The following is a 25876-nucleotide window of genomic DNA, read 5'->3' as shown; positions in this document are numbered from 1 at the left end:
GGCATCTGTTCATTATAGTTCAGATAGCATCTTGCATTCGGGTCCTTCACAATGCTATGACATACTTATACCAGCACAGACTTTGGGACATATGCCATTTAGGCCTTAAACACACAGCATTTTAATCTCTTTAATCTCACCCTGCATTTACAAAGCATTTAAACTCTGAGCAGATTTTTTTTTTAAAGCCCTTAAAAAATAGTCCCAGTAAAATACTTTTCTTGGAGTCCATTGAGGGACACAACTCTGAAGAATTCTGAGACATAGGGTGATGATTCTGCTGCTGCCGCCACCTTCTGGGGATATGGACACTAGGCATAAAATGAAAGCCTGTCACTTTAAGGCAATAACCCCTCCCACCTGGCAGTTGTAGTACGCAGTATAAAAGGAAATGAGGGGAGGAAGCTGTGTCACTCAATGGACTCGGAGAAAAATATTTTGATGGTAAGAACAAAATCCTATTTTCTCTATCGTCCATTGGAGGGACACAGAAGAATTCTGGAACATTCGAAAGCAGCCCAAAACAGGGGTGGGCACACAAAACGACCTGCCCACCAAAAAAGAATAAAAAAGGGCAGAAACTAGCATCAGAAGAAGCAGAAACATGAAACTTTATAAAACTTTGCAAAAGTGTGACCAAACCAGGTTTCAGTCTTACAAATTTGAACAACTTAAGCCTGATTGTGAAAAGCCCCAGTAGTACTAATTGCCCTAGTAGAGTGAGCAGAAATAGGAAAAGGAGGTTTTTTTTAATCCCATAGCGTATAGGCTTTACCAACCACCTGATGAATCCACTTAGAAATAGTGCAAGTAGCAACCAGACAACCTCTCCTAGGACCTTCAGGGAGGACAAAGAATCCATACATATAATAGGAAAATGTGGGAGAAAGATAAACTCCAATAGCCCACACAACATCTAAACAATGTAGAAACTCTCCGTAGGATGTAATGGAGTAGGACAAAGGAAAGGCAATATAATGTAATAAAAGAAACGGAGAGGCTACTTTTGGCAAAAAGAAAGTATGTAGTTGTAATTGTCTGCCTTGTCTTGTAGAGAACCATATTGATTCTACACTGGTTTTACAAGACTAGCAGAAGTCATGGCTACAAGGAAAGTAACCTTTTTAGTGGTAAAGAAATATCACAAATAGGCTCAAACAAAGGATGTAATGAGATCAAACAGGAGGAGCCACATGCACAACCCCTTGAATAAAGGTGCCAAATAAAGAATTAGTAGCCAGAGGTCCTTGAAAAAAAGAACAGATAATGCAGATCAATTACCCTTTATGGCAGCGAGAGCCAAACTTAGTTCTTTCCTTCAATTGGAGGTAGACCAAACACAAACGATGAAAAAGGCCCACAGGGAGAAACTCCGACTCACACCAACAAAAAATAAACTTTCCATTTATGGTAGATTTAACATAGTAACATACTATGTAAGGTTGAATAAAGACCAAAGTCCATCCAGTTCAACCCATGTATGCGAGTGTGTGTGTTTATTTTTCTGGCTCTAACAATTTCTCATATCCCTGTACATTATGCAAAAGAAAAAACGAATCCAGAAGTTTCTTGAATTTATCAATGTTATCAGCAGATACCACCACCTGTGGTAGAGAAATCCAAACTTTCACTACTCACAGTGAAATACCCTTTGCGAATTCTAAGATTGAACCCACTTTCTTCTAAGCTCGTTTACGATCCTGCTAAGCAGATGAGGTAGCAACTACAAAGAAGGAAAGTTCTAGATCAGGGTGTATTGATCCCATGGAGCCACAAATGTGTCCACAGCATGAGTAAAAAAGTAGGGAAGGTTCCAGCCCCCTGCAGGAAGAAAAAAAAAACTGTGGTTGGACTAATCACAACCTACACAACATAAAAAGGACCTCAGAAATGGTAGCTAAAACACCAGATAGGAACAGGACCATTGCAGGAAGTATACCCAGGCAGTGACTGGGAAAGCATGCGCTCTTTAAATGAAGAGATGACCACAGGAACTCCAGACCACCGCAGGATGAATCAGTACGAAGACAAGAAACGGTCTGCTTCCTGACAACTAGAGAAACTTCCTCGATTTAACTTATCCAGCATGGATCAAATAGCAGCTTTTTATAGTAGAATCTCAAAGAAACAAAACAAAATTAAAAAAAAAGCAGAAGAGAAGGAGACATTGTTTCTCCTGAGGACACTAGGAGAAACAGGCAGGTGGGAGGGGTTATTGCCTTAAAGTGACAGGCTTACATTTTTGCGTGGCATAACCCTACCTCTCAGAATTTGTGTGTATCCCTCAATGAATGATCAAGAAAAAGGGCTGTCTGTGCTAGTGCAGCCTGCAGTCATCGTGATAATGGCTTCACTGCTTTGTGAAAGGTACACTATAAAGTTTGTTTCAAGTTATAGCCAGTGCATTTCATTAAGATCTGTATGTAACAACCCCATACTAGGGGGTGAACAATATTTTGAAGGCTCCAAGAAAGCAAATCACAGCTTGGTTGCGGGTCTGCTGAATCCAGCATTCTTAAGGTTACTTTTACTAGCAAAGATTACACAATCTACTCCATTCACTAAGCTAGAACAGTTTTAATTTCCAGTAACAACCGTTGTTTTAGCAATGAGCACTGAATCGCATCTGAAAAAAGGGATAGTTATTGGTGAAGAACACATGCATTACAGCTTATTGAATAAAGTTGAATGCCTCCCTCTGTGTTTAAGGTCTTACCCTTTAACCCTATAATGGGTGTTTAAATCAGCCAAACCAGCAATTATTAGATCAGAAATAAAAACAAAGAAACACATAGTTCTGCTGGTGGAGCACCATTCACGATATTGAATTAAGAGGGGGGTAAAAAAAAAAGTGGAAGGAGAGCCCAGGCACATGACCTGTCAAAGTGACTTGCCATTCCTCTATTTGTGAAGTTCTCACTTTGGTTTTAAGAAGAAAACTCTGTGGGACACTCAAGGGCTCCACACCGCAGCCAGCATTTTATGAATGCTTAGTAAACTGCAGGCTGAAATGTGGAATAATACTACGGTGCCCAGCAGACAGCTATACTTACACTCTGTTTTAAGTTGTCCCCTTGTCTACACTTCAGAGTAATGTAAATTGCCATGTGCCAATGCTTAAAAGCTGAGAAGGTGGAGAGTAGGTAAGAAAGACACAGAGAGTTGGTTCCTTCAGTGAGTAAGGTCTATGATGCAGCAGAAGAGCAATGATGAAATCTGCTCTAGCCCTGCGGTTTAATATGGTAAGACTATGAACACAAGCTGAGGAAAAGATAGATGTGACTCAAGTCTCAGGTGTCCTGGAGACTTGAGTCTACAAACAGAGTGCATACGTTATTTTCAGTGATAAATACAACATAAGTAAACAATTCCACCAATATAATTGTTTTCCTTACTTTTGTCCTTACCAACCTTGGCCGAATTCCATACTCTCCCCTTACCAACCTTGACAGAACTCCATACTCTCCCCTCACCAACCTTGGCAGAATTCCATACTCTCCCCTCACCAACCTTGGCAGAATTCCATGCTCTCCCCTCACCAACCTTGGCAGAATTCCATACTCTCCCCTCACCAACCTTGGCAGAATTCCATACTCTTCCCCTTAACAACCTTGGCAGAATTCCATACTCTTCCCCTTAACAACCTTGGCCGAACTCCATACTCTCCCCTTACCAAACTTGACAGAATTCCATACTCTCACCTTACCAACCTTGGCAGAATTCCATACTCACCTTTTGCCAAGACAACTATCCTCTTTTTTCCCCCCAGCAAGGAGTTTGCATTTAGTCTTTGAACAAACAGCATTTTTTTTTGCAGCATGTTAACCATGTGACCTCTTTCTATTCTCTAGAACAGCACACCCTGCTATCACTGTGCACACCCACCTGACACATACTGAAGCAATGCAATGTAAACCTCTCAGATCTGAACAATTCTAAAAAGTCAGGAGGCCTCAAATGAGGTAGGATGATCTATGCAAATGGCCAGAATCTGTCTTTGGAAAACATTGAAGATAAATTCTAGACCTAGTGTTAAAGAGTACTTTCACTAGAAAGGATATATTTGTACTTGGCTAATGCAGCTTTTGAAGAAATGCCAATACAAGTTTCCTTTTGTGAAGAAAAGTTTGGTTTCAGGCAATATTGCCTGCAGCATTCTGGTAATTCCTGCTGTGCTTTGTAAATCTGCTCCAGGAAGATAGATTGCTCAATCACAGAACTGCAATCTCCAAACAGAAATCTCTAGTTTTGGCTTAAAACAGCAATTTTTAAAAGCAAAATATTTACGCAACTACATAAGCCCTTGTGCTAGAAGCAGAATTTATCTCTAGACAAGGTAACCCGGTCACATTGCTTATTTGCCATAAGAGGACAAGTAGAAGTCGCTATGCATTATGTTTAGTGAACGTGCAGTTATAATCTAATCCTGCCTTCAATTTCAAATAATCTTCACCTGTAACATTATTGATACCCTTCCAAAATAACCTCACACCTTCATAGGCAGGAGACAGACAGTGACTCCATTACAGTACACTCCCTTCCAAACTACAGCTGATTTATAACATAAGAGAAATAGAATAAAATTTTAATTCACGGGTTTTAAACATAGGTTCTGTCGATGTACTGCATGTTAACATTACAGGAGTTGACATTATTTTTAATCATAGAATATAATATACACTTTATTCTCAATCCTGGGACATGAGCCCACCATACAGTGTAAGTGCCAAAGAAAAGATCTGTAAGTGCATATAAACATTAGGAGCAGGGGAGGATTACGCATGTGCAAGATTTGCTATGAACAAAAATCAAGCCCTGTTCAATGGAAGTAGATGTGCTATTACATTTAGTAGCAAAAAGGAATTATGCCACTCTTGCCCTAGGGATAGAAGCCTTGTAGAATTGAGGATTGTGACATCGGAATTGCTTGAGAGGTAGCCAACCACACAGCATGGCAACCCTCCAACACCCCCCCTCCCCCCCAAATTTCCGATCATTAGAAAATACTACAGCGGGTTGGGAGAGACATCAAGTCACTGCCTTACAAGACTAAACTAAAGCATCTCTGTACATTTACATCTAAAGCATAACTGGCACTCAGGTTGTTATTCTATACCCAAAGACTGCTTAGAGATCTCTACAGCCTGGCAAGACTACTTTATAAAAGTCATTGTTGGTGGATCATTAAACCCACATCTAAGCCACTGCTCCACTCCATCAAATGGACGTTCAGCTAAAACTAACCAGCTTCTGAGAAAAAGGATTTGTATGATTTAGGATGAAAAAAAAACAAAAACGTGACATCTATCCCTTAGACCAATGCAGGCCTACTATGCAGAACTCATGTAAAGCTGTTGTTGTTTTCCCCATGTCTCTGCCTAAGTAGGGACATCCAGGGAAAGAAAACCCTTTTTCAGGTTATGCTTAGTCCTCCTGTGTGGCCCCGGGCAGGGTCCTCACGATCTCCACATACGTGTCTGATGTCAAGTCTATAAATGGAACTCGAGTCAGTGCTGAACATATAGGAGAGCAAAACGGAGTAATGTGCCGCTAGCCATTCTCGCCAGTGTCCGCTATTCATGGACATCCCAAATTTCAGACAGTAATGGTGGCAGTTTTTTGTCCTGTAAGCGCAGAGCAAACACCTGTTCTGAGTGCACACTGCTTAAAGTTCGCAGGCTGACCAGCTTCATTAACATACGAGGAAACATCAGGTGATCCTGGGGAAAAAAAACAAAACAGGCTCATGAAAAGGGACAATATTCCAGTCCATACACTGCGCTTTTCAAAATATAAAAAAAGCCAAAATTATGAGTGTGGGGCAGATTTATGAACGCTTGCCAACATGAGGGAAGAATGACCATTTCGTATTTGGCCATGAAGGTGGTGGCAGGAAAGCATTTTGTTGAAACTGCTGAAAACAAGGCCAATTTTATTTTTTATAATCTGCAGACATCAATTTGCATGCCTCTTTTGCTCTCAAAAAGAAACTTGCAATTTTGTGGCAACTTCTCATATACCTGAGGTCTCTTGATACGAGTGTAAGAGTGCAGAGCTTCCACATACGGTAGCTGGAGGTTCTCTACAAGCTGGTGATTCTGCACATTTGGTCTGTCAGCAGAAAAGATGTTGATTGCTATAAGCAAGGCGTACTCTGCATCATCCAACTGCATCTGCCTCATTCCACGTGAGAACTCAAAGATGGGGTTTATAAACTCCACCTGTAGTCCTGGAGTATAGAAAGAATAAGGGTTATTAGTTATTAAGAGTACAGCTTAAACAGCATTATAACTACACTCACTCAAAGTAGATCTACAGGATAGTTTAAAGCAGTTCGCCTAAAATTATTGTACCTATCCTGCTGGCCTGACCCATGTTCATTAAGGGTTAATATCTTTCCTGAAGAAAAAAATTCTTGTGTATTCCCTCCGGGTGGATCAAGTGAACAACACCAAGCTACCAGTTGTGTGGCCTGTCTGAATACTTGACCTCACCTTGAGTATCTTGAGTAGTTTGAGACCGGGACAAGTATATATGGATGACATGCAGGCACGCACATAAAGCCCGAGACAATCTGTTATGCAAATAACCAATTCAACCAGAAAATCTGTGCTTGGCCCACTCCTCTTTGTTACTTAGTCTGAGTCCACCCATCATATTGCTGGATCAATAAGCAGGTTTGGTAGGAGGGAATCAGGGTCAAGCATAGACTGCCTAGCTGAAGCTATTGTTTGCATAACAGAACAACACAGTGTAAAAGGGCTCCAGGAGTAAGGTGAAAACTCATCTGGAAACTTATTTCAGAGTCACTGACAAAGTACTAAGTAAAAAAAGATTAGCATGACAGCCTGGCAACTAGCATTTTCAGGAGAGGTCAGTACTGACAGCGTTTATGTTTTTCTCATGAGAAGAACCTTTTACATTCAACTTTGAAGGACAAAAAAAGCCCTGTGGACAACCTGAGTCTAGAATTCAAGGGGTTCCACCGGGACACAAAGATTTGAAGACTAACCGAGGTATATTCTAGGGATGCACAGAAATTAAATTTGTAGACCAAAAATGACTTTCTCCAACCTTGTTTACTTTACTGTTTAGACCTATTTCCTTTTTAAAATAGAAAAAGAGATTGGAGGACACAGAGTCCTCAACCTCCTTTTCCGCAGCCCCAGAACTCAATGAACAGGAAGCTCTCAGTACAGCAGAGGCTTCCTGTTCAGTCACAATGTGGAGATCGTAAATACTGTTCATTTATAAAGTGAGCAGATAGTAAATATTTACTAAGTCCCCATTTCAAAATGAACGGGGATCAGGAAGGAATTTTTTTTCCCCTGTTGGAGCAAATTAAACCATGCTTTATAGGGTTTTTTTTTTTTGCGTTCCTCCAGATCAACATGGGGTAAGTGTGGGCAAAGGGTTCTGTTTTAGGTTTTTCTTTTTTTCTCTCATCTCTATAGGTTGAACTTGATGGACTTTTTTCAACCTGACTAACTATGTAACAGAAAGTAATGTATAGCACTTTCTACTGATTCATAATTGGGGACATAGTAATCACTATGTCCTCGATTTGAGCGACTAGTACTGCTCGCTCGTGTTTTTTGGTACTATTGGCATTTTGCCCATAATACCATTTTTAGCCAAAATGTTTCAGCGGCCGAAATTTCCGTGCATCCCTAGTATAAATCAGCTACTATGAGGTTGAAGGCACTTTATAAACAATATAAGGTTCACATTAAGACCCAACTCCCTTACCAACCAAGTCTGATGTCAACTCCAGCACCTCTGTGATCTGCCCCTTTGTATATCGTATATAAAAAGGTAAGGAAGTTAGGTTGTAAAAAAAAAAAAAGATTTTGGTCTTACCTGTAAAATCTTTCTTCTACATCACAGAAGAAAGGGCGTTAATTAAGGAACCAATGGGTTATGAGGCTACCTTCAGGTGACTGGACACTGGCAAAACTGTAAGGGCAGCCTTGTATAACCTCTCCCAGCCTGCCTCAGTTTTGTAGCAAACGGTACAAGAGTGGATCAGAGAAAACACGAACAATAAAAAATCTTGTAATCTTGATAGCACCTCACAGTACACAGGGAGTTCATTCTGGAACCAGTGGGTCAACAAATCAGAGGACTGCCTGAAGAACTTTGTGACAGAAGCAGGCATCCGCTAAGGCCTGAACGTCCTGGTGGAACCTGACAAAGGTGTGAACTGCAGACTAGGTCGCAGCCTTACGGATTTAGAAATACCAAAGCCTGATGCAGAAAAGCCCAAGAAGCAGTACTGCTTCTAGTAGAGTGTGCTTGGAGTTAAAAAGGGGGAAATCTTACTATTTAGCTCATAAGATTGGGCGATACTTCGACAAACCCACCTAGCACCTAGTGGAACAAAAAGCAGATTGTCCCAAGCAGGGACCTTCAGGGACATGCAAATGGAAGCTGAAACAGAGAGGGAAACTCTTAGAGCCCAGACAATAATGATGGCAAAACAACATCCTGGTTAAGGTGGAAGCCAAAGGCCACCATAGGAAGAACGAATGCCTCACCACTGCCTTATCTTTCTAGATCACAAAAGGCTCTTCACAAGTCAAGCCACGAATTTAAAAAATATGCCTAGAAGAAGTGATGGTGACAAGGAAGACAACCTGAATAAGGTCAGAGGGGTTCAAAGGGCTGCTTCTGATGCGTAGACAAAATCAAGTCGAGGTCCTACAGAATTACCAAAGTGTACGGGGTGGGGTCGAAGGGTGCGGGGAAACAAATAATAGCGAATCCTGCACAAATGCCTTCAATAGGCAGTAGGAAGCAATTGGTCTCTGGGAGATAATTGCTAAGGCTAAAACTGGTGCCTAAAGTGGAAATAAAGGTTTAACAAATAAAAAAAAACAGCTGATAGGAAGAAGGATTTATAATGGCAGAAGAGACTGTGGAAGTCTCTTCTGCCATAACCGCTTCTTTCTGTACGCTGAGCCATGCATGTGTAGCTCAGTGCACAGACCTGGCATGCCAGGACGAAGTAACTTCTGTGCACATGCGTGGGAGTCGAATCATCAGGCCAATCCACCAGCCAAGCATTTGAAAACCAGAAGAAGACTAGGGAGAAGATGGAAACACCAGTGAGGGAGAAGTGTATTGCTGGATTGCTTTGGCAGGTAAAGCTGGCCATACACTGTTGAAGGAAAAAAAAAAAATATGAGATATATATATATAAGAACATATTCCTCCATCAATGCTTCAAGCGTGTTGATTGAAGAATCCCTACAGTTGCTTTTGTATTCTGACAGCGGCCGCCAACCCCCGTCAGAATACCCAAATAGAGCCGGCAGCTCATTGGCTGCCAACTCTTTTCGTTCAAAAGGTTTTCCAACCAGCTCCTTCGATCAGCTAATTGAGGGAATGCCGGAGTACTTCCTTGGATGGAATTCCCTTTCCTAAACTTTGGTAAAGCCAGAATCTGGTCCGCTTCTCTTTGAGCTGTGTAACTTCTGGTGTCGTCCTGATGGTTGATGTAAGCCACGGACATGGCATTGTCAGACTGAATCCTGGTCAGATGACCCTGTAACTGAGAGGTCAAGCTTTGAAGGGAGAACCGAATTGCTCTGAGCTCCAGGATGTTGATCGGGACTCAAGATACCTCGAACGACAAGGTCCTTTGAATCAAGAAGCTGTCCAGGACTCCTCACCAGTCCAACAGGCTGGCAGTTGCCATGAGCACCTTTGAGACCACTGGGAGCAAGGACTTCCCCAATTCCAGCGCTAGGTTGGAGATCCACCATGCCTCGCCTTGCTGGACAGACGAATGGGGAGGTCCAGGAACTGAACCAGTTTGTCCCACACAGCCACATCGGGAATGTCCCTGGCCTAGTTTAAGAGGGCCCCTTCATTGCAAAGAGGGCTTATTTCTGGATTTTGCAGGCTAAGAGGGCGGGGTCTTACGACAAAACTGTATGCCTGTCTTGAGATTGGTACCCAAGGCCTGGGAGGGATGAAAGGAACTTTTATTAAAGCAGGAAGCAAACGATTTTGCTACTGGAGATTCTTGTTTTAAGGTAAGGAAGTACTCTTACCCCTCTTGACTTGCCTAATATAAGTATAACTTGATTTGCTGAAAAGGTGCTCCCCAGTAGAGCTTGGAAACACTGGGGGTTGAGATATCAAAAAGGTCAGACATCCACCCCCCACCCCCCAAAAAAAAATCAGTCATTACTAAAGCAAATTCCTCTCTAGATAGCCACTGAGGAAGTCCCTGAGGTGGATAGTGACAAGGAAAAGGAGCAGAGCATAGGAGTGGCAGTAGCCATGTCACCAAAGCATTCCCCTGAGCCATTCTGAAGATTTGTAGCGCGCCTGGCCTGCGGAGTCCAAAGGGTGCCCTGTGACCAAACACTTGCAGGGAGATGGTGACCCAGTAGTTGGAAATACGTGGTGGTGCATTGATTTCTCCCTGTGCTGTGTCTAATCAGAGTCTCAGCAGTACACACACCAGGCAGGAAAAAATGGCAGGTGCATGCACAGTACAGTACTCCAGTGGGAGGCTGCAGAAAAAGAAGACACCCCTAAGCCACAAGAAAATGGAACCAGATTTAAAGAACAGTGATGTTTCAACTGCTTAATGCTGCGACACAAAAGTCACAGCAATGCCCCACACTGAACTCTTAAGGACCAGAGCAAATATACTGGATCAGCAAAAAGCCTCTGGCTTACCTTACCAATTAAATTTTCACCCTCCGAATGGGTATAACTGAACCCCCTCACCCCCCCAAGAGGGTTTATAGGGACAGGCTCCAACGGCAGGCGGACCACAGTCCTGGACCTGTATAACACACGCTTACCAAGTGCCAAGGTCAGTGCCACATGCAGGATACAGTGACTTAAGTGCATTACAGGTTGGCCTTGTATCTTCCATCTGGCAGGGACTGGGTACGGTCTGCCAAAAGCTCAGCCGAGGAGAAACCTGATCTAGAAAGTTAACTAGATCTTACAAAAATGTGTTTGTTTGCTAACTCTGTCAGCTTCAATCTTGAGCCTTAACTCTTTGGGTGCCTTTCATTATTTTTTCTATTTCAAAAAAAACGGACTCCTCATCTGGAAGATATAGCCAAACGGCTTAGAGGAGAAAATTAACTGCTTCAGCTGCTGAGACCCGCGGGGAATACATCTGTGCTAAAATCCAATCCCGGCACCACTCACTAAAAGCTTTCTACCAACTTCACTCTGGTGAGTACCCACCCGAGAGGGACAGTTTGGAACAATTTGAAACACATTGCTGTTTTTGCACATTTGTACATTTGCACAAGGAATCTACCTGTTCACCTGTTACTCGAGAGGGACAGTTTGAATCAATCTCAAGTACACTTCGACTTTTGCATATCTTTATATTTGCACACGGAAACCACCTTTCACTTGGATTTTTTAAACATTGGACACTGATTTTGACGTTTTAAACTTTGTTCGTTTATTTATTCCATCGGAATGAATGTTATTGATTTTAATTGTTTTTTGTATTTTGGTTAGACTGGTTTTATTTATACTTTTTTATGAAGCTAGTCCTGTTTTATATTTATATATTAGCTTCTATACTGACCTCGCCAGAATCATTTATAGCTCATTTTTTTGCTCATATAGGTTACCTTTAGCGCTTTGTTTCTTTCGATGATCTAGAAAGTTGCTGAGAGGTGCTGAAGTGGCTGTGAAATAGGGAACGTGCTAGAATAATTTTGATGTAGAAAATGTGCAGAAAAGGGAGGGGTCATACAGGGCTGTCCTTACAGTCTTATTTTACCAGTGCCCAATCACCTGAAGTTAGCTGTATAGCCCACTGGTTCCAGAATCAACTCTCTGTGTCCAGTGATGTACAATTAAGACAGTATTTTTCCAAAGCAATTCTCTTCATGAGGCGGCCTGATAAACTATATGGCCAACGGTTTGTGGAACCTGACCATCACAATTATATAAAAGCTTGTTAAACATCCCATTCCTATATCATGGGCATTAATATACAGTACCCCCCTCCTTTTTTGTAGCTTTAACAGTCTCCATTTCTCTAGGAAGGCTTTCCATAAAACTTTGGAGTGTCTGGTAATTTGTGCTCATTCAGCCAATTGTTCATTGTTGAAGCTTTGGGATGTTAGGTACTGTTGTTGGATGAAAAGACCTGACTCGCGACTGGTGGTCCAAGTCATCCTACAAATGATCAAGAGAGATTAGAGGTCTATGCCTTGTGCAGGCAACTCAAGTATATCCATACTAAAACACATTAAAAACACCCTTTACTGGAAACAAAACAAACTTAATAATTTGGAGGGGTCTCAACATTATTTTGTCCATATAGGTAGGTGTGGAGGTCAGGTGTCCACAAGCTTTTGTTCATAGAGTGCATTTTGTGGGTATTTATGGGTTCAATTTAAAAAAAGCAGAAAGCTTTACTACAAGTGATTATCTGCTGTTGCTGATCAAAGCAAATGGCAGCCAATCTCACCTGCTCGATGGAAGTCATCCTTACTGTATGTGAAGTCCTTCAGAAAAGTTATACATTCAGTCTCATGATTGTAACGCCTCGCTGTTTCCAGCAGCATTATCTAACAATGGAGTATAACACTATATTAGTTTCACAGGGCCATCAGTAAAACTACATATTTTTTATAAACTGGTTTAAAAAGCATTAATGAATGATGTATATACAAGTGTGGGTGTCCTTGGTTACGTGACACTTTGTTAAAGGAGGCCTATGTGGTGAGTGTTTTCTACTCATCCTCATAGTTAGAGCCGACCTGTGACAAAGAAGCTGTCACAGGTTGACTCTATTGATCGGGAAGTGACCAGAAACACGCACCGATCCGCTCACTTTCTGATAGTCTCCCTGCAGTCAGCGCTCCCCGCAGGGATTCCCCCCTCCGATCCTCCAGTGCTGAGTGGAGGAATGAAACGGGGAAGGGGGCGGGCACAGCTGGCTCTACCTCTAGATAGGCAGAGCCAGCTGTCACTTACGCAGCTCGGTGGATCCAGACATAATTGTCGGGATCCGTTCTGGCTGAGGCGCTCTCAGTAGATCGCAGGCAATAGCCCGCAATATACTGAGCTTTGGGTCACGGGAGGAGGTTAATATATGTCCTCCTGTGAGACTAAAAAGAACTATGGGGAAAAACACTTACCCCATATTTCCCTTTTACATTTCTTTTTACTTAGAAAGTTAACATACTACCTCTACAGAAGACAAACTAAAAGTAAACCTAACCTGTGCCCAGAACTACCATTTAGCGTCCCAGTGCCCTCCTGGTGTGCATAGTGACATAGCCCTGGGTAAAAGCCAGGTGTAAGTTTGGGGTTAGCGCTTACAGATGGGTTAGTCTGGGTAAGAACTTCCCCCAAACACCACATTGACAGTGCTCAGGAGAGTGGCATGCTTACCTATAACATGGAAGGTAAAAGTTAAGCAGTAAACAATAGAAGAGAAAACATCCTTCTCATATGAAGGCAGGCTAACAAAGACAACACACGTAAGAGGGGAGATAGCTGTGTCCTACAGTGAAGTACTGGAGAAAAGGTTTTTACGGTGAGTAATAAAAAAATAATAGTCAATGCCTGAACAAGGGCCAAAGAACAAAAAAGAAAAAAGGAAATTGCTACTAACTAGAAAAGGCACCAAGAAAGAAGTTGGCGTTTCAGAACATGGTATGTGGCACCACTGAGGAGAGATTGCTATTCTAAAAGAATGATGGACCTAAACAATGATGTAGAGGAAAACCAAGAAACTTATCTTGAGGAAAAAACAGTTGGGGAAGACTAAGACCAACAGCAAAAGTGGTACACAAAACAAGAATGTTTATAAAGTAATGGTGACGCTCAAGATGCCTAGCCCCTAACCTTGGAGAATGTAATGTTGGGCACAATTATGTTCCGAGCAAGGACCAACCAGTAAACGGCTTGGGGTAAAAATCAGAATACCCTCGACTTGTTGGAAAGGCAGAGCCATAGTATACAGGGAGAGAGTCTGCATAATTCCAATGTACAGGATTATGCATGTTGGGGTACAGAAAACTCAGAAAAAACTATTGGAAGAGATACCTGGTTTCAGGGTCTAAAGTAAAAGCTGCAGGTTGAAGTCTGAGCAGTCAAATCGAAAGGAAGAAACTTCTGAGAGACCCAATAGAATGAGGAGCAATAACCCACTAGGGTACTTCTGTCTCATCAATAGATCTCCCGTGTTGAAGCGGGCACCCAGAGGAAGAACAAGGGGTTTGGATATGCCACTGTTAATTGTACGACCAAGGAGACACCTTACCTTAAACAGCAAGTGAATAAGGTGTTTAAACGTATTCTCTATATCTGAGGCATGTAGCCCAATTGCCCTAGGCATATGGACAGATATGTGAGAAACCAACTTTTTAGTCCTCCACTTCAGTTATGATCTGGATAGCATCTAACAGTTACTCAACAAGTTGCATACTCAAGGGTCTTGTTTTGTGTTAGAAGAGTACCTTTTAAGCCAGCATTCAGACCTACACATTTCATGAACACACACCAAATGCGCACTTTGGTGCGCATTGACAGAAATTCTGCAAAACGCGCTTGTGTTGCCATTACTTTCTAATGGCACCCCAAACGCAGCCAGGAAACTTGCATTTTTGCTTTGCATTTGCCCATAAACACGCATGCAAAGAATGCGCAATGCATGTTGCAAAATCTGCTACATGAGCTTTTTTACCACATTTTTTAACTCAATGAGGATGCACGACAAACAGCAGACAAACGTGCACGAACATGACATGTCCACAGAACTTGCAGGTGTGAATGCAGGGTAAAAAGAATGTGATCCACTGAGACATGCTTTTACAAAATTAAAGTCACTGACAACAAAAGACCGAGAAACATTCCAGTTAATATAAACAAAGATTTAAATATGTAGTTCCAAGTGGCTATCAGGAAGTCCTTAAGGGTAAGGTACTTAACCAGGGTGACGAGATTTCCATTAAAAAGGTGAAGAACAGGAAAGTCTGCAAAAAGAAGGAACCATCTGTCAAGGAATTCCCTATAGTTACATCAAATCTATCAAAGGGAAAATGCTTCTTCACGTCATTAGGACGACGCCATCACTTCCATGGAAGTTCCCAGTTTTCAAAGAGGAACAAAGAATATAGCAAAGGTCTTTGTGTCAGCACAAGCTAAAAAGGCCCTGAACCTGGCACAGTACGCTGGTCATCTAAATGCATAGAACAAACTGCATAAATCCGAATCTTTTGCATATTCAAATTTTAAGAGATCTGGTCAAATACAGAGTCTGCAAGAACAGGCTGTAGATGCCTGAATTTGAACCAGAGATAAGAACAGGGACCTCCGTATATAATGGAAAGAATAACAGGGACTGAAACTAGGTTCTGTAGCAAATTAAATTAGGGTGCATTTACTATGCATGTAAGCAATTAGTTTCATTAATTGTGCATAACTGACAAGTCAGAAGTGGATATAAGAGGCCTGTTGGACATAGTGCAACTCTCAGGCTTAGCCAGCAGAGCTATAGAAGATGCAGAGGACGATCCTACAGAAATTGGAGACTCAGGATCCAAAATACAGACATAAGTACCTTTTAGGGAAACTGGAGAACTGCTCCCAAAAACAGAAGGGAAGTATTGAACAAGGTCACCAATTGCATATATCCATATGTCCAACAATTACTACATTGGTTAGAAGCCCCTAGATCAGTGGTTCTCAACCTGGGGGTCGGGACCCCTTTGGGGGTCGAATGACGATTTGCCAGGGGTCGCCTAGGGGCTTCTGGCCACCCAGAAGAGAAGCGCTTTCTTTGCTCTTTTTTTTTTCTGACATCGGTCAGTCAGAAAAAAAAACAACTTTCTCATCAAGCAGACTAAACCTTTCCAGGACAAAGTTTTTTGTTTTTTTACCCCGACAGGGTTAAAAGAAAACCTGCCGCTCCGTGTGCACAGTGAGAGGGGATAGCAGTCTTTCCCTCTCACCTGTCACAGAAGTTCCAGCACAGTGCTGTGCTAGAACAACTGTATTGGAGGTGACAGGGTCAATAAAGAGAACCTCTCACCTCCAATTGCTATCACACAGTGGCTTGTTACCTCTGTGTGATAGCAATGAAGTTAAGTGGAAAAAAAATAGATAAAATTAAAAGAAATAAAAATAAAAAGAATCAAAAAAATAAAAAAAGCGATTAAAAAGAAATAAGAAACAAATTAAAAAATAAGAAAATTATAAAAAAATAAAACAATAATTAGTGCAACAGTGTCAGTTCTCCCGCCACGCCGCCAGATGTCGCTGCAGCAGCCGCGTCATCCCTAAATTTTACTGTTGGGGGTCACCACAACTTGGCAAATGTTACCAAGGGGTCCCGGCCCTAGAAAGGTTGAGAACCACTGCCCTAGATTCAGGCGCTACTGGCTGAGGACATTTTGCCAATTTTCTAGGCCTGGAATGTTCACAGCTGACAAAGCTATAACGTAAAGTTCTGCCCATAAGAGGATCTGATCTACCTCTTCTGCTGCAGGGGAAATTCTAGTTGATGCACACCAGTGCTGTGATGTCTGCATCAGATTACCCTCCAGCAGTATGATGTAATGCTCCAGAGACTGCCAAATTGCCCAAAGTTCCAGGATGTTTATTACCATAGGAGATGAGACTTCTTTAGATAACCAAGTCTCCAGCATGAACATTGTACCCGACAGACTAGCGTCCATCCTGAGGATTTTCTAAAAGATGGGAAGGACTTCTCTAACTACAGAGCCGGATTGCTGTGCTACCAAGCCAGGGTCAGACTGGTCCATGAGGTCAACCTAGTCAGTCTGTCAGACACTGGACCAATTTATCCCAAAACCACAGGTGTCAAGAGTGGAAAATGAGCAAAGGAAACTGCATCTAAGGAGGCTACATTAGGCCCAAGACTCATGCAAGAGTCGGACAGCTTCTGGACTGGAGAGGCCAAACCAGAGAGTCTGTAGTTTGTCCTGCAGAAGGAACACTCCGGTCCAAGGACGTGTCCAGGACTAGATCCAGATATGGCAAGTCATGAGTTAGTTCCAGTGATGACTTCTGAATATTCAGGATCCACCTGAATCACTGTATTGTCTTAAGGGTCAAAATCTGAACATTTGTCCATCAGAGCCTTTGCAGACTGTTAGCTCAACAGGAGGTTGTTTAAGTATCCCACAATGAAATAGTCATGAGATCACAGCAGGGCTTATACTGGGGCAAGCACCTTGATGAATACAAGAGAACTGGTGAGGGGTCGAGGGGCAGGGCCATCAATTGTAGTGTCGGGGCCTCACAGAAAGAAGAAGGAATCGTCGATGCACTGGTAAAATGGGGACATGTAGGTATGCTTCTTTGATGTTCATAGAGGCCAGAACGTCTGCCTGGTGAATGAAGGAGATGACAAATCTGGTGGATTGTGAATTTCTGGACCCAAATAAGGACATTCAGAGCCTTGAAATCCAGGATAGGTTAAATGCTCCGCTTGTGTTTGGGAACAGTGAACAGATTGAAGTAAAGCCCCTGAAAATGTTGTGCTATAAGAACTTGGGCAAGGACACCTTGATCCAGAAGACCCAAAAGGGCTTGAAAATCTGCCAAGTGACACATGAAGGTTGGAAATGAGAAACAAAAGCGGAGCAAAACTCCAGTTTGTAGCCCTGGGATACCGCCTCCCGCACCTAAGCGTCTGAAATGCAAGCTGTCCAAGTATAGGTCAACAAACGTCCCCGTACTATGGAAAGTGGGGGAGCACCTTCATAAAGAGGAGGGCTTGCCTGAGGATTTGGCACATTGAATGCCAGACTTTATGGAGGGACAGGGAGCCAAGCTTGCAGGGTATTGACAAGGAGGTGGAGGGAGTGGAGAAACAAAGAGGGAAATTTCTTAACAAACGAGGGAGAAGACTTTGCAGTCTGTTCCTTCGAGTTAGTCTGCTGAGAAAGATGGGTGCCACCAAAGCATCCTTGATATTACAGAAAGCCGGTCTGAAAAGACAATGAAGGGAATTTATCAAAGCTGGAACAGACAAAATCAGGACCAGTTGACCATGGCAACCAATCAGCTTCTCTCTTCAGTTTGTTCAGTTAAGACTTGAAAATGAAAGAGAAGCTGACTTGCTGCAGTTTACATCTGCTCTGGATTTTGTCTGCTCCAGTTTTGATAAATTCCCCTCATTGTCTCTGGAAGGCTTGTACAATACAGCATTACAATAAAAAATTAAAAAATAAAAAAGGGGGGGGGGGGGTGGTCTTCATGTGGTTAAGAGGTTGTTACCACTGCAGTGAATTTCCAGATCTTGGGGTCCAATATAACGTAATACAGACCGCAGGGTTGGACAATGCAACTTAACATTGATCCCGGTGATTGCTGCTGCGGTGACTGGGTGCGTCACAAAATAGCAGGTCCGCTACAGTGAAATACAGAATTTAAGGGTTCAGGAAGATACTGAGAATGGTTGTTTGTGGGTGTGAATATTCTGGATCTGAGAGGACACTGCCAGCCACTGACTGATTTAAGAAACTTCAGATCTAAAAAGGTAGATGTCTCGGGAAACAGCCTACTTACAGTGACTGTCCACAATCTGGGAGACCCAACATGCATTGATGCTTGTGAATATGCGCAATTGGGGGTCCAGTATAATGCATAGAGCAGAACGGCTGTTGGAATGATTGACTATCTGGTCTAGGAGCCCAGTATGTCTAGATAAAGCCAAATGGCTGATGCAGTGAATATCTGAATCTGGGGGTCCAGTAGGACACTGCATGAAAATTGCTACTGTGGTAAATTCCCAGGATCTGGGGGACTAGTATGACACCTGCCAGTAGCTTGATACATTAATCTTCAGCTTGGAAGTCTTGATCCAACAGAGCTGGGAAAAGATGCCCTACATCTTCAGGACACTAAGCTAAACAAGGCTTGTTAGTATACGCTAGGATGAAGCGTGTCCTTTGGTTTTGTCAAGGGTCTACCATCTAGAGGTGGCAGCTATACCAATCAGTGCAAGATTGACTGACTGTATCCTCAAAAACAAATTAAAAACATTTTCAGAGTTACCGATAACTCCATTTCCAATAGTCTTCTAGGACAGCATTGCAAGAGATAGAGGCTCCTCCTCAAACCACAGGAGATGGAGGCTCCCCTAGCGTTCCAGAAACGTGTTCCCCAGTTGACCGAGGAAACACAAAGACTGATGGACTGGAAAAGAGGCGGGCCTTTTAAATCTGAAGGGGTGAGGTGTTTCCTGTGGTTTGGGGCATCTTTCGCAATGCTGTCCTGGGTGCCGCTAGCAGGGCTTGGATGAAAAGTGCAATAGTCGCCAAGCAGCAGCAGAATGATTAAATGTCTGAGACATATTTAAATTAAAAACCAAAGTTCTAAAAAGGTATTGCTTTTAACAGTGTTTACTTTATCAGGCATAGAAACGCAATATGCAACCAAAGTAAAAGGATAGTGGAATTATGTAACTAGAAATAAGGTTTTGTACATTTTAAAAGAACATGTTTTAGGACTGTGTTCTGTTTTTGTTAGAACTGTTATAAAGTCATGGCAAGCACAGTTTACTTTATTTCCACATTACCTCTATGGTTGATGCCTTCAGAAGTGCTATTTGATCTTCTCGAGACAATTCCAAAAACCCAGGGACTTGTTTGGCAAAATCCACAATCTCCTGCACAGAGATGATGGCTAGCTCAGTAAAGTGAGCAAAGCGTTGTTGGCGAGCTTCTCTGCTGTTCGGGTCATTGGCGAGGGGCCATGGCTGGAAAGAGAGAAGTCATCAGTAAGAAATGCAATATCAGCGGTATTAAATGAAATGAGGATATGAAAGTGATAGAATGTGGTTTCATTTGCTCAGTTTGCATGTGACAAACATTAACCTCTAAAATGTTATTTGTTCTTCGGTGTGTAGTGAATGCAAATGTATGCCCACTGCAGTTTTACATTGCCACTATGTACATATTATGCAGAAATTCTGGTCTGCATCCACTACCCCTTATTCTGCTTCCATCTTATCACATTTATGGGCTTTAGCTACTAAGATATTTTATTCCACCCAGAATGAGTTTAGCATATCCATCACAGCACCAAATATTATACAGCACATATTATTGCCCGAGGAGGATAAACAATAGTTTTCTTGAAAGGTATAAGTCAGAGAGACTCAATAGGAAGCAGGAGTAGCAGCAAGCATATAGTAGCCTCTAGAGCAGGGGTGGTCAAACTCCTGCCCTCCAGTTGTGGTGAAACTACAAATTCCATCATGCATCTGCCTCTGGGAGTCATGTCTGTGGCCGACAGTCTTCCCAGGGTCTTCAAAGAAATTTATTTTTGGGACGTTCGCTCAATTTTCTAACAGCTAATGGGGTTAAAAATCGACAATTGTTTTCAACTGTAGTGACAAACAAAAATCGAAGGAGCAGGATTCTTGAACGAACAGTGAATATGATCTTCGTTCAGGAAACATCAGTTATTCTAAACACCGAATGTTAAAATCAAACGTCATTTTGAACAACATTCTTCAAGTCTACGATGTCATTATCGAATGTTCTGATAAAAGTTTATTTTGTATGAACGTTTATACAAAATTCTACCAGTGTATGGCCAGCTTTAGGTAAAGTAGGGCCTATGTCTCAGGACAACCTATTGAGGGATAAAAAAGGCAACTTGCAAGACAAAGTTGCCAGTTTAAAGAACCTCCTGGTCAAAGTTATGAAAGGAGGAACGCCACCACTTCCCTGCCAAAAACTAGCAAACAACAAATGTCACTCCACCCAGATGTCCACAGGTGGGGGAGACCTTCATGACTTCTGATGAACGTTTATCAGAAGTCTCAGAGAACTTGGCAGTCCAGAGAGCATATGTAGGAGCATAAGGAAGGTGCACCTTTTCTCACAGAAGACCTTGGGTTATGGTGCTCTTTCCACCAGTAGAGTTCTTAATGATGATGTCTAGAGAAACTCTAAATAGCCTGTAAAGGGAAGCTAGACCAAGGTATTTTATTTTCTATGCTGGGCCTTAGCTAGATTTTAGCTAAAGTACCAGAGCTGCTGAGCTGATGTGGGCTACAACACATCCTGCTTCGAGGGTGATGTCACAGGTAAATTTGACTATCTGCACCAGCTGATCCCTCAAGCCGATTTGATTGTTGGAATGAGCCTTAGGAAGCTCATGACATGGGAATCTAGCCCATTCAGTACAGACTAGAAAACCCAGGTACAGGTGAAAACACCAACCTCAGAGCAGAGCCAGTGGCAGGAGAAAAAAAAAGGTCTAGAGAGACTCCAATTTTTTTTTCTGTCGAATCCTTAAAGTGATATTACAGTCACTTTTTTTTTTTAGTTATTTAAAATGCTGAAGTTAGTCTACCCCGGTTTTAATTACTGCAGAATCAGCTAGCCACAGTATTCAGTTTTAGGTTTGTTTCTTTCCATTTAAAGTGCTATGGAGCCACCATCACATGCATGCTCTTGCCTGGAACTAGACCTGGATGTATGCTGTCTGCTACTATACTGTGTGCACCCATGCAAATACACAGAACCAAGGCTATTCTTCCATTTCCACCTCATCCAAACTAATTGATGGACAGCTGCTGGTGTCTGCACGGTCCCTTGTGACCTGATATTTAGTGTGAGCACTCCCCGACAGGGACCTTGAGCTGGCAGAAGTAAATAGTATCTAATGTAAGTGTTTGTGCCTACATATGCAGCAAATTATGTACTGGGGAATGTTTAATAGGCTGCTTAAAAATGGCATTTAAGAATGGGAGCATTTAATACTACTTAATGCAGAATCCACTATAGGGATAGGCAGAAAAAGCTGAGAGTGGGAGGGGGTTGGTACTTGGGACCCCTATGACCTGGTTGGGGAGCCAAAACCTGGTATAGCACCCCAGGACAGGACTGAACAAGAAAAGGAGAGATACAGCAAAGGATCAGAGATGGGAGTAGAAGCGGTTAACCCACTTCTTGTAGGTATGCTTCTTGAGGAGGAACTACCAGCACAAAATTACTAAGCCTAACCGCAATTCAAATTTGAGGGTGCACACAGCACAGGCAAAATCTTCACTGTCCAATATGCAATGATTATTTGGAACTGGGAGTTTGGTAAGGTACAAAGAAGCAGCATCTGCAACACAGGGAATACAGTATGTGAATCTGGAGGTCTAGAGTGAAACTGTCCAAAAGCATGGCTGATGGGGTGAAAGTCCAGGACCTGTGGGTCTGATATGACAAAGTTAGCAGCTGTTAATAGAAGAATGTTAATGCTTAAAGGTCTTGATCAAGCAGAGCTGGTGAGAGATGTCCAGCTTTCTCAGGGCACTTAGCTAAACTGTGCTTATTCAGTACATGTAGGGGTACAGGCACTAGATGATATCAAACAATAGAAGACTATATCACCAATAAATGCTGGAAGGAAAAGGATTATGTTAGGCTCACCAGAAATAAGATAAACTTTGAATATAGCCTTATTAACAGCCACAGGAAAAAAAAAAACCTGAAAAAAGACGTTTACACATTTATTTTCTATATGGATTTGACGTGGCAACATAACAGGTAACACAAAAATACACATTCTAATGCAAAGGCGATTAATTATCTACTTTTAAATATAAAAAAACAAAAACCCCCAAATACTACTCTGTCAGAATGGGGTGATATTCATACTTTCTACAATCTGATCTCCACAACAAACTTACTTAACAAATCATAGCATGCTATGAATAAGGCTCAAGCTGTGGACTGAAACAAGTCAGCAGTTTGTTGCTTGCTGTTCTTTTTATCTGCTAACATGGAATAACATTAAGTTTTAAAGGATCCCTTTTTACCTGCTGGACTTCGCTGTACTTAAATCAGGAGGGTTGACAGGAACCCCGATCGAGCATTAAGGTCTCTTGACACTTTAATGGGAAAGCTGGGGGTTGAGCTGCTGTGCATATATAGATTTACACTTTATGAAGACATTTGAGGTCTATTAGACCCCCCTGACACCTCCTCTGTTTTATCAGATATAGATCAAAGTCCCTGATCGGCTGCTAAACAAGCTCAGAGCACTGGCAAACAAAAGCTCAGTGCTGAGCACTTGTGGTCTCTCTAAGTGCAGAAGTAAACAGGTGTGGTGAGGTTGTGGGTCGAGGTTTGGGTTTTGTGGAGGAGCAGAGAGAAGGGGGGGGGGCTCAAAACCCTAAATACAGCCACATGTGGAAGTGAAAACGCTGCACATGTGGCTGCGTTGAAGCTTTTAGTTAGATTTAATCAATACAGTCCCTATAATTAATAGATAGGAGGTACTTTTAAAGCTATTCCACACTAAGTGATATTGAATAATTCAATGATCAGAGGGTCACGCAAATTCCCTTTTTTCTACAGCTTATTTTTCCACCTTAGCCAAATAACGATATGGCTTGTTTCAGGACAACAGCTTATAACTCTGCAGCAGTGTATATGTTTCACTCGGAAAAACACTGTCATACAGTCACTGCTACCGTTTACATTTAATATGCTCATTGCCCTACATGCAACATGATGCAGGTAAAGCCAGGGGTAGGAAACATTGACACTCCAGCTGTTGTGGAACTTTAAGTCCCATGAGGTACTGAAAGCTTATTACAGCTACGACTCCCAGAGGCATGGTTGGATTTGTAATTTTTAAAACAAGTGGGGTGTCAAGGTTGCCTATCCCTGCTATAGACATAGATAGATCCATTTCCAGTCAAGCACTGTTTTTGCAGTATGTTGCGGAGCCCGGGATCAGGGGGACAACAGCGGGGGGGACCGCGGAGGGGGGGACACCCGATCGGCACCCCATACATGCGATCGGCCGGCTCTACAGCCGGCGGATCGCATATATATTAACGGGCATCGCTGCCCGTTTTTAAATACCGGCCATTTCCCGCTCGGGGGCGTGTCTGAGCGGACGTCTAGAGACGCCCGCTCAGATCGAGAGAGCTCCTGGCCGGCTGTTTTTTTACTACGGCCGGCCCGGAGGTAGTTAACAGTAAAATATATTAGAGAGTGAATCAGTTGCAGGAAATTCATTTTTATATGCTGTATGCTGATACAGCATATAAAAATTTTAACGCAACGGTGTGATATGTGGACTTCCTCTTGCATCATCCCTGCCTCCTCTTTTAACAACCAAGAAGTCCATTTGGCTGCATAAACTTCAACTCTCTCATTTCATTCATTCTCTCAATCCAGTCTGTTCTGTACAGAGACCTCTTACTGAATTTAGAGCTGCCTTCTACAGGAGTGGAGGCTGACTCACCTACTGTAAAGCCCTTTATAAATGACTTCTTTGCACTCAGTACCCTAGCAATTCACATTTTCTGATGAAATGGGAGAGGGATGTCTATTCCCCTGTCACACTGGAATAAATCCTTGGTGCCTACTTACGAACTCTCTTTGTCCACCAGATATCAAGAACACAATTATAAAATCATATCTAGATGGTATACATTCCCTTTTTGATCCTAAAGCCTCCCACTGTTGATGACAAGGTCTAAAAAACAAAAGCGAAGGCTCCGTGGCACACATTTGGGTAACATGTCCTCCCATAGTGCCCCTCTGGGACAAGATTTTTAAGATTTATAACAAGATCATAGGCATTGTCCCTTAAACCCAACCTGAGCATTATCTATCCTGCCTGGTTCCTATAAGTCTATCAAAAAAGATCTGCTACATTATATGTTGTTATCTGAAGCTCATACACAGAATCTGAGACAATGGCATTAAGAAAGGGTCCTGTCAATAGTAAAATGGGTGTCAGATGAAGAAGATTAAATCCATGGAAAACATGATCACTACAGAAGCAAACAGACCAGAACCATTGCAAATAGGGTAATGCCAATGGGTCTACTTTAAGACCCTCCTGCTGGACTGTGTCCAATTTAATCTGCTATAGTGAGATTAGTAAGAGTGGAAACTTTAAAAACAGACATTCCGAGGAATATAAAAAGGTACAGCGACAATATATGGATGAGGTACATTTGCCCTCCAATTAATATAGAATTATACAGAATGTCAGTTCTGGAAACTCTAATGCCATGTGTAAAATATGTAAACACTTTTACATTTTCATGATTATTATAAATGTTCTAAAACCACCATGATAGCATGGAATACACAGAACTCTTAAACGACATACCGTTACTTTAGGCTGATCACTGAACGACCTTTTGTTGCACTGTTGCTGGGCAGATACTAGTTGCTGTATCATTTCTTCTTGCTGAGGTGTGAGATGGACAATATCCTGGGTCAGCATAGAGGGGCTGGGGGGACCCAGAGATGCAGATGAACGAACAACATCATCCTCCTGCTGCTGCTTCTTGATCTTTTTGCTACGAATCTGCTCTTCTGACAGAACACCTGGGAGGAAGTGCAACAGGGTCACACACACAGTCAGTCCTCAGACATCATATGACTATGACAGAGCAAGTACTTAAATCAGGTCTGAGAAGACATGGCTGGAAGAAGTGACAGAGCTGGCTTAAGACAAGTGACTCAATGAGTGGCTAGGTGTTGAAAGCCTCTGAGCATGCACCTTCAAAAAAGGGAGGAATTTTTTTTATATTCCCCGTAAAAGCCCCTGTTTCATTGGGGGACACATGATTTAATTTTTTTATGAAAGGGTACAGCTGCTGCCTTCCAAGGGGATATGTCCATCCTCTTAGCGAACAAAGGGTGCAGCCCTAGCTACTGGCTATACCCATGCATGTCCAACACACGTTTAGGAATAGCATGTAGAATGGAAATGAAAGGAAACATTCTTGAGAAAACACTCCAGTAGCAACTTTAGCAAGAAGCCAACAATGCCGGGCAGCAGCTGTGTCCTCCAATGAACTACTGGAGAAAAAGAATTTCATGGCGAGTACAAAACGCACACACAAAAAAAAAAAACA

At 42.3% G+C, this 25876-nt stretch overlaps 1 protein-coding gene across 1 annotated transcript in view; it reads right to left on the bottom strand.

The window, feature by feature from the left end:
- Positions 1-5293: 5293 nt before the first annotated feature.
- NR1H2 (nuclear receptor subfamily 1 group H member 2) overlaps positions 5294-25876 on the bottom strand; it is a 61685-nt gene continuing 41102 nt past the window's right edge. The window contains exons 6-10 of the mRNA XM_018562799.1: positions 25123-25343; positions 19559-19738; positions 12470-12569; positions 6021-6229; positions 5294-5720 (exon numbers count right to left, since the gene is read on the bottom strand). Of these exons, the coding sequence (XP_018418301.1) occupies positions 5574-5720; positions 6021-6229; positions 12470-12569; positions 19559-19738; positions 25123-25343 (857 nt within the window). The 3' untranslated portion in view covers positions 5294-5573. The remainder of the gene's footprint in view (positions 5721-6020; positions 6230-12469; positions 12570-19558; positions 19739-25122; positions 25344-25876) is intronic.

The sequence above is a fragment of the Nanorana parkeri genome, unplaced genomic scaffold, assembly GCF_000935625.1.
Source record: "Nanorana parkeri isolate BGI_ZX_2015 unplaced genomic scaffold, ASM93562v1 scaffold600, whole genome shotgun sequence".
Classification (NCBI taxonomy): domain Eukaryota; kingdom Metazoa; phylum Chordata; class Amphibia; order Anura; family Dicroglossidae; genus Nanorana; species Nanorana parkeri.
Note: the sequence above shows the minus strand (reverse complement) of the source record. Positions and strands in the feature narration are given on the sequence as shown.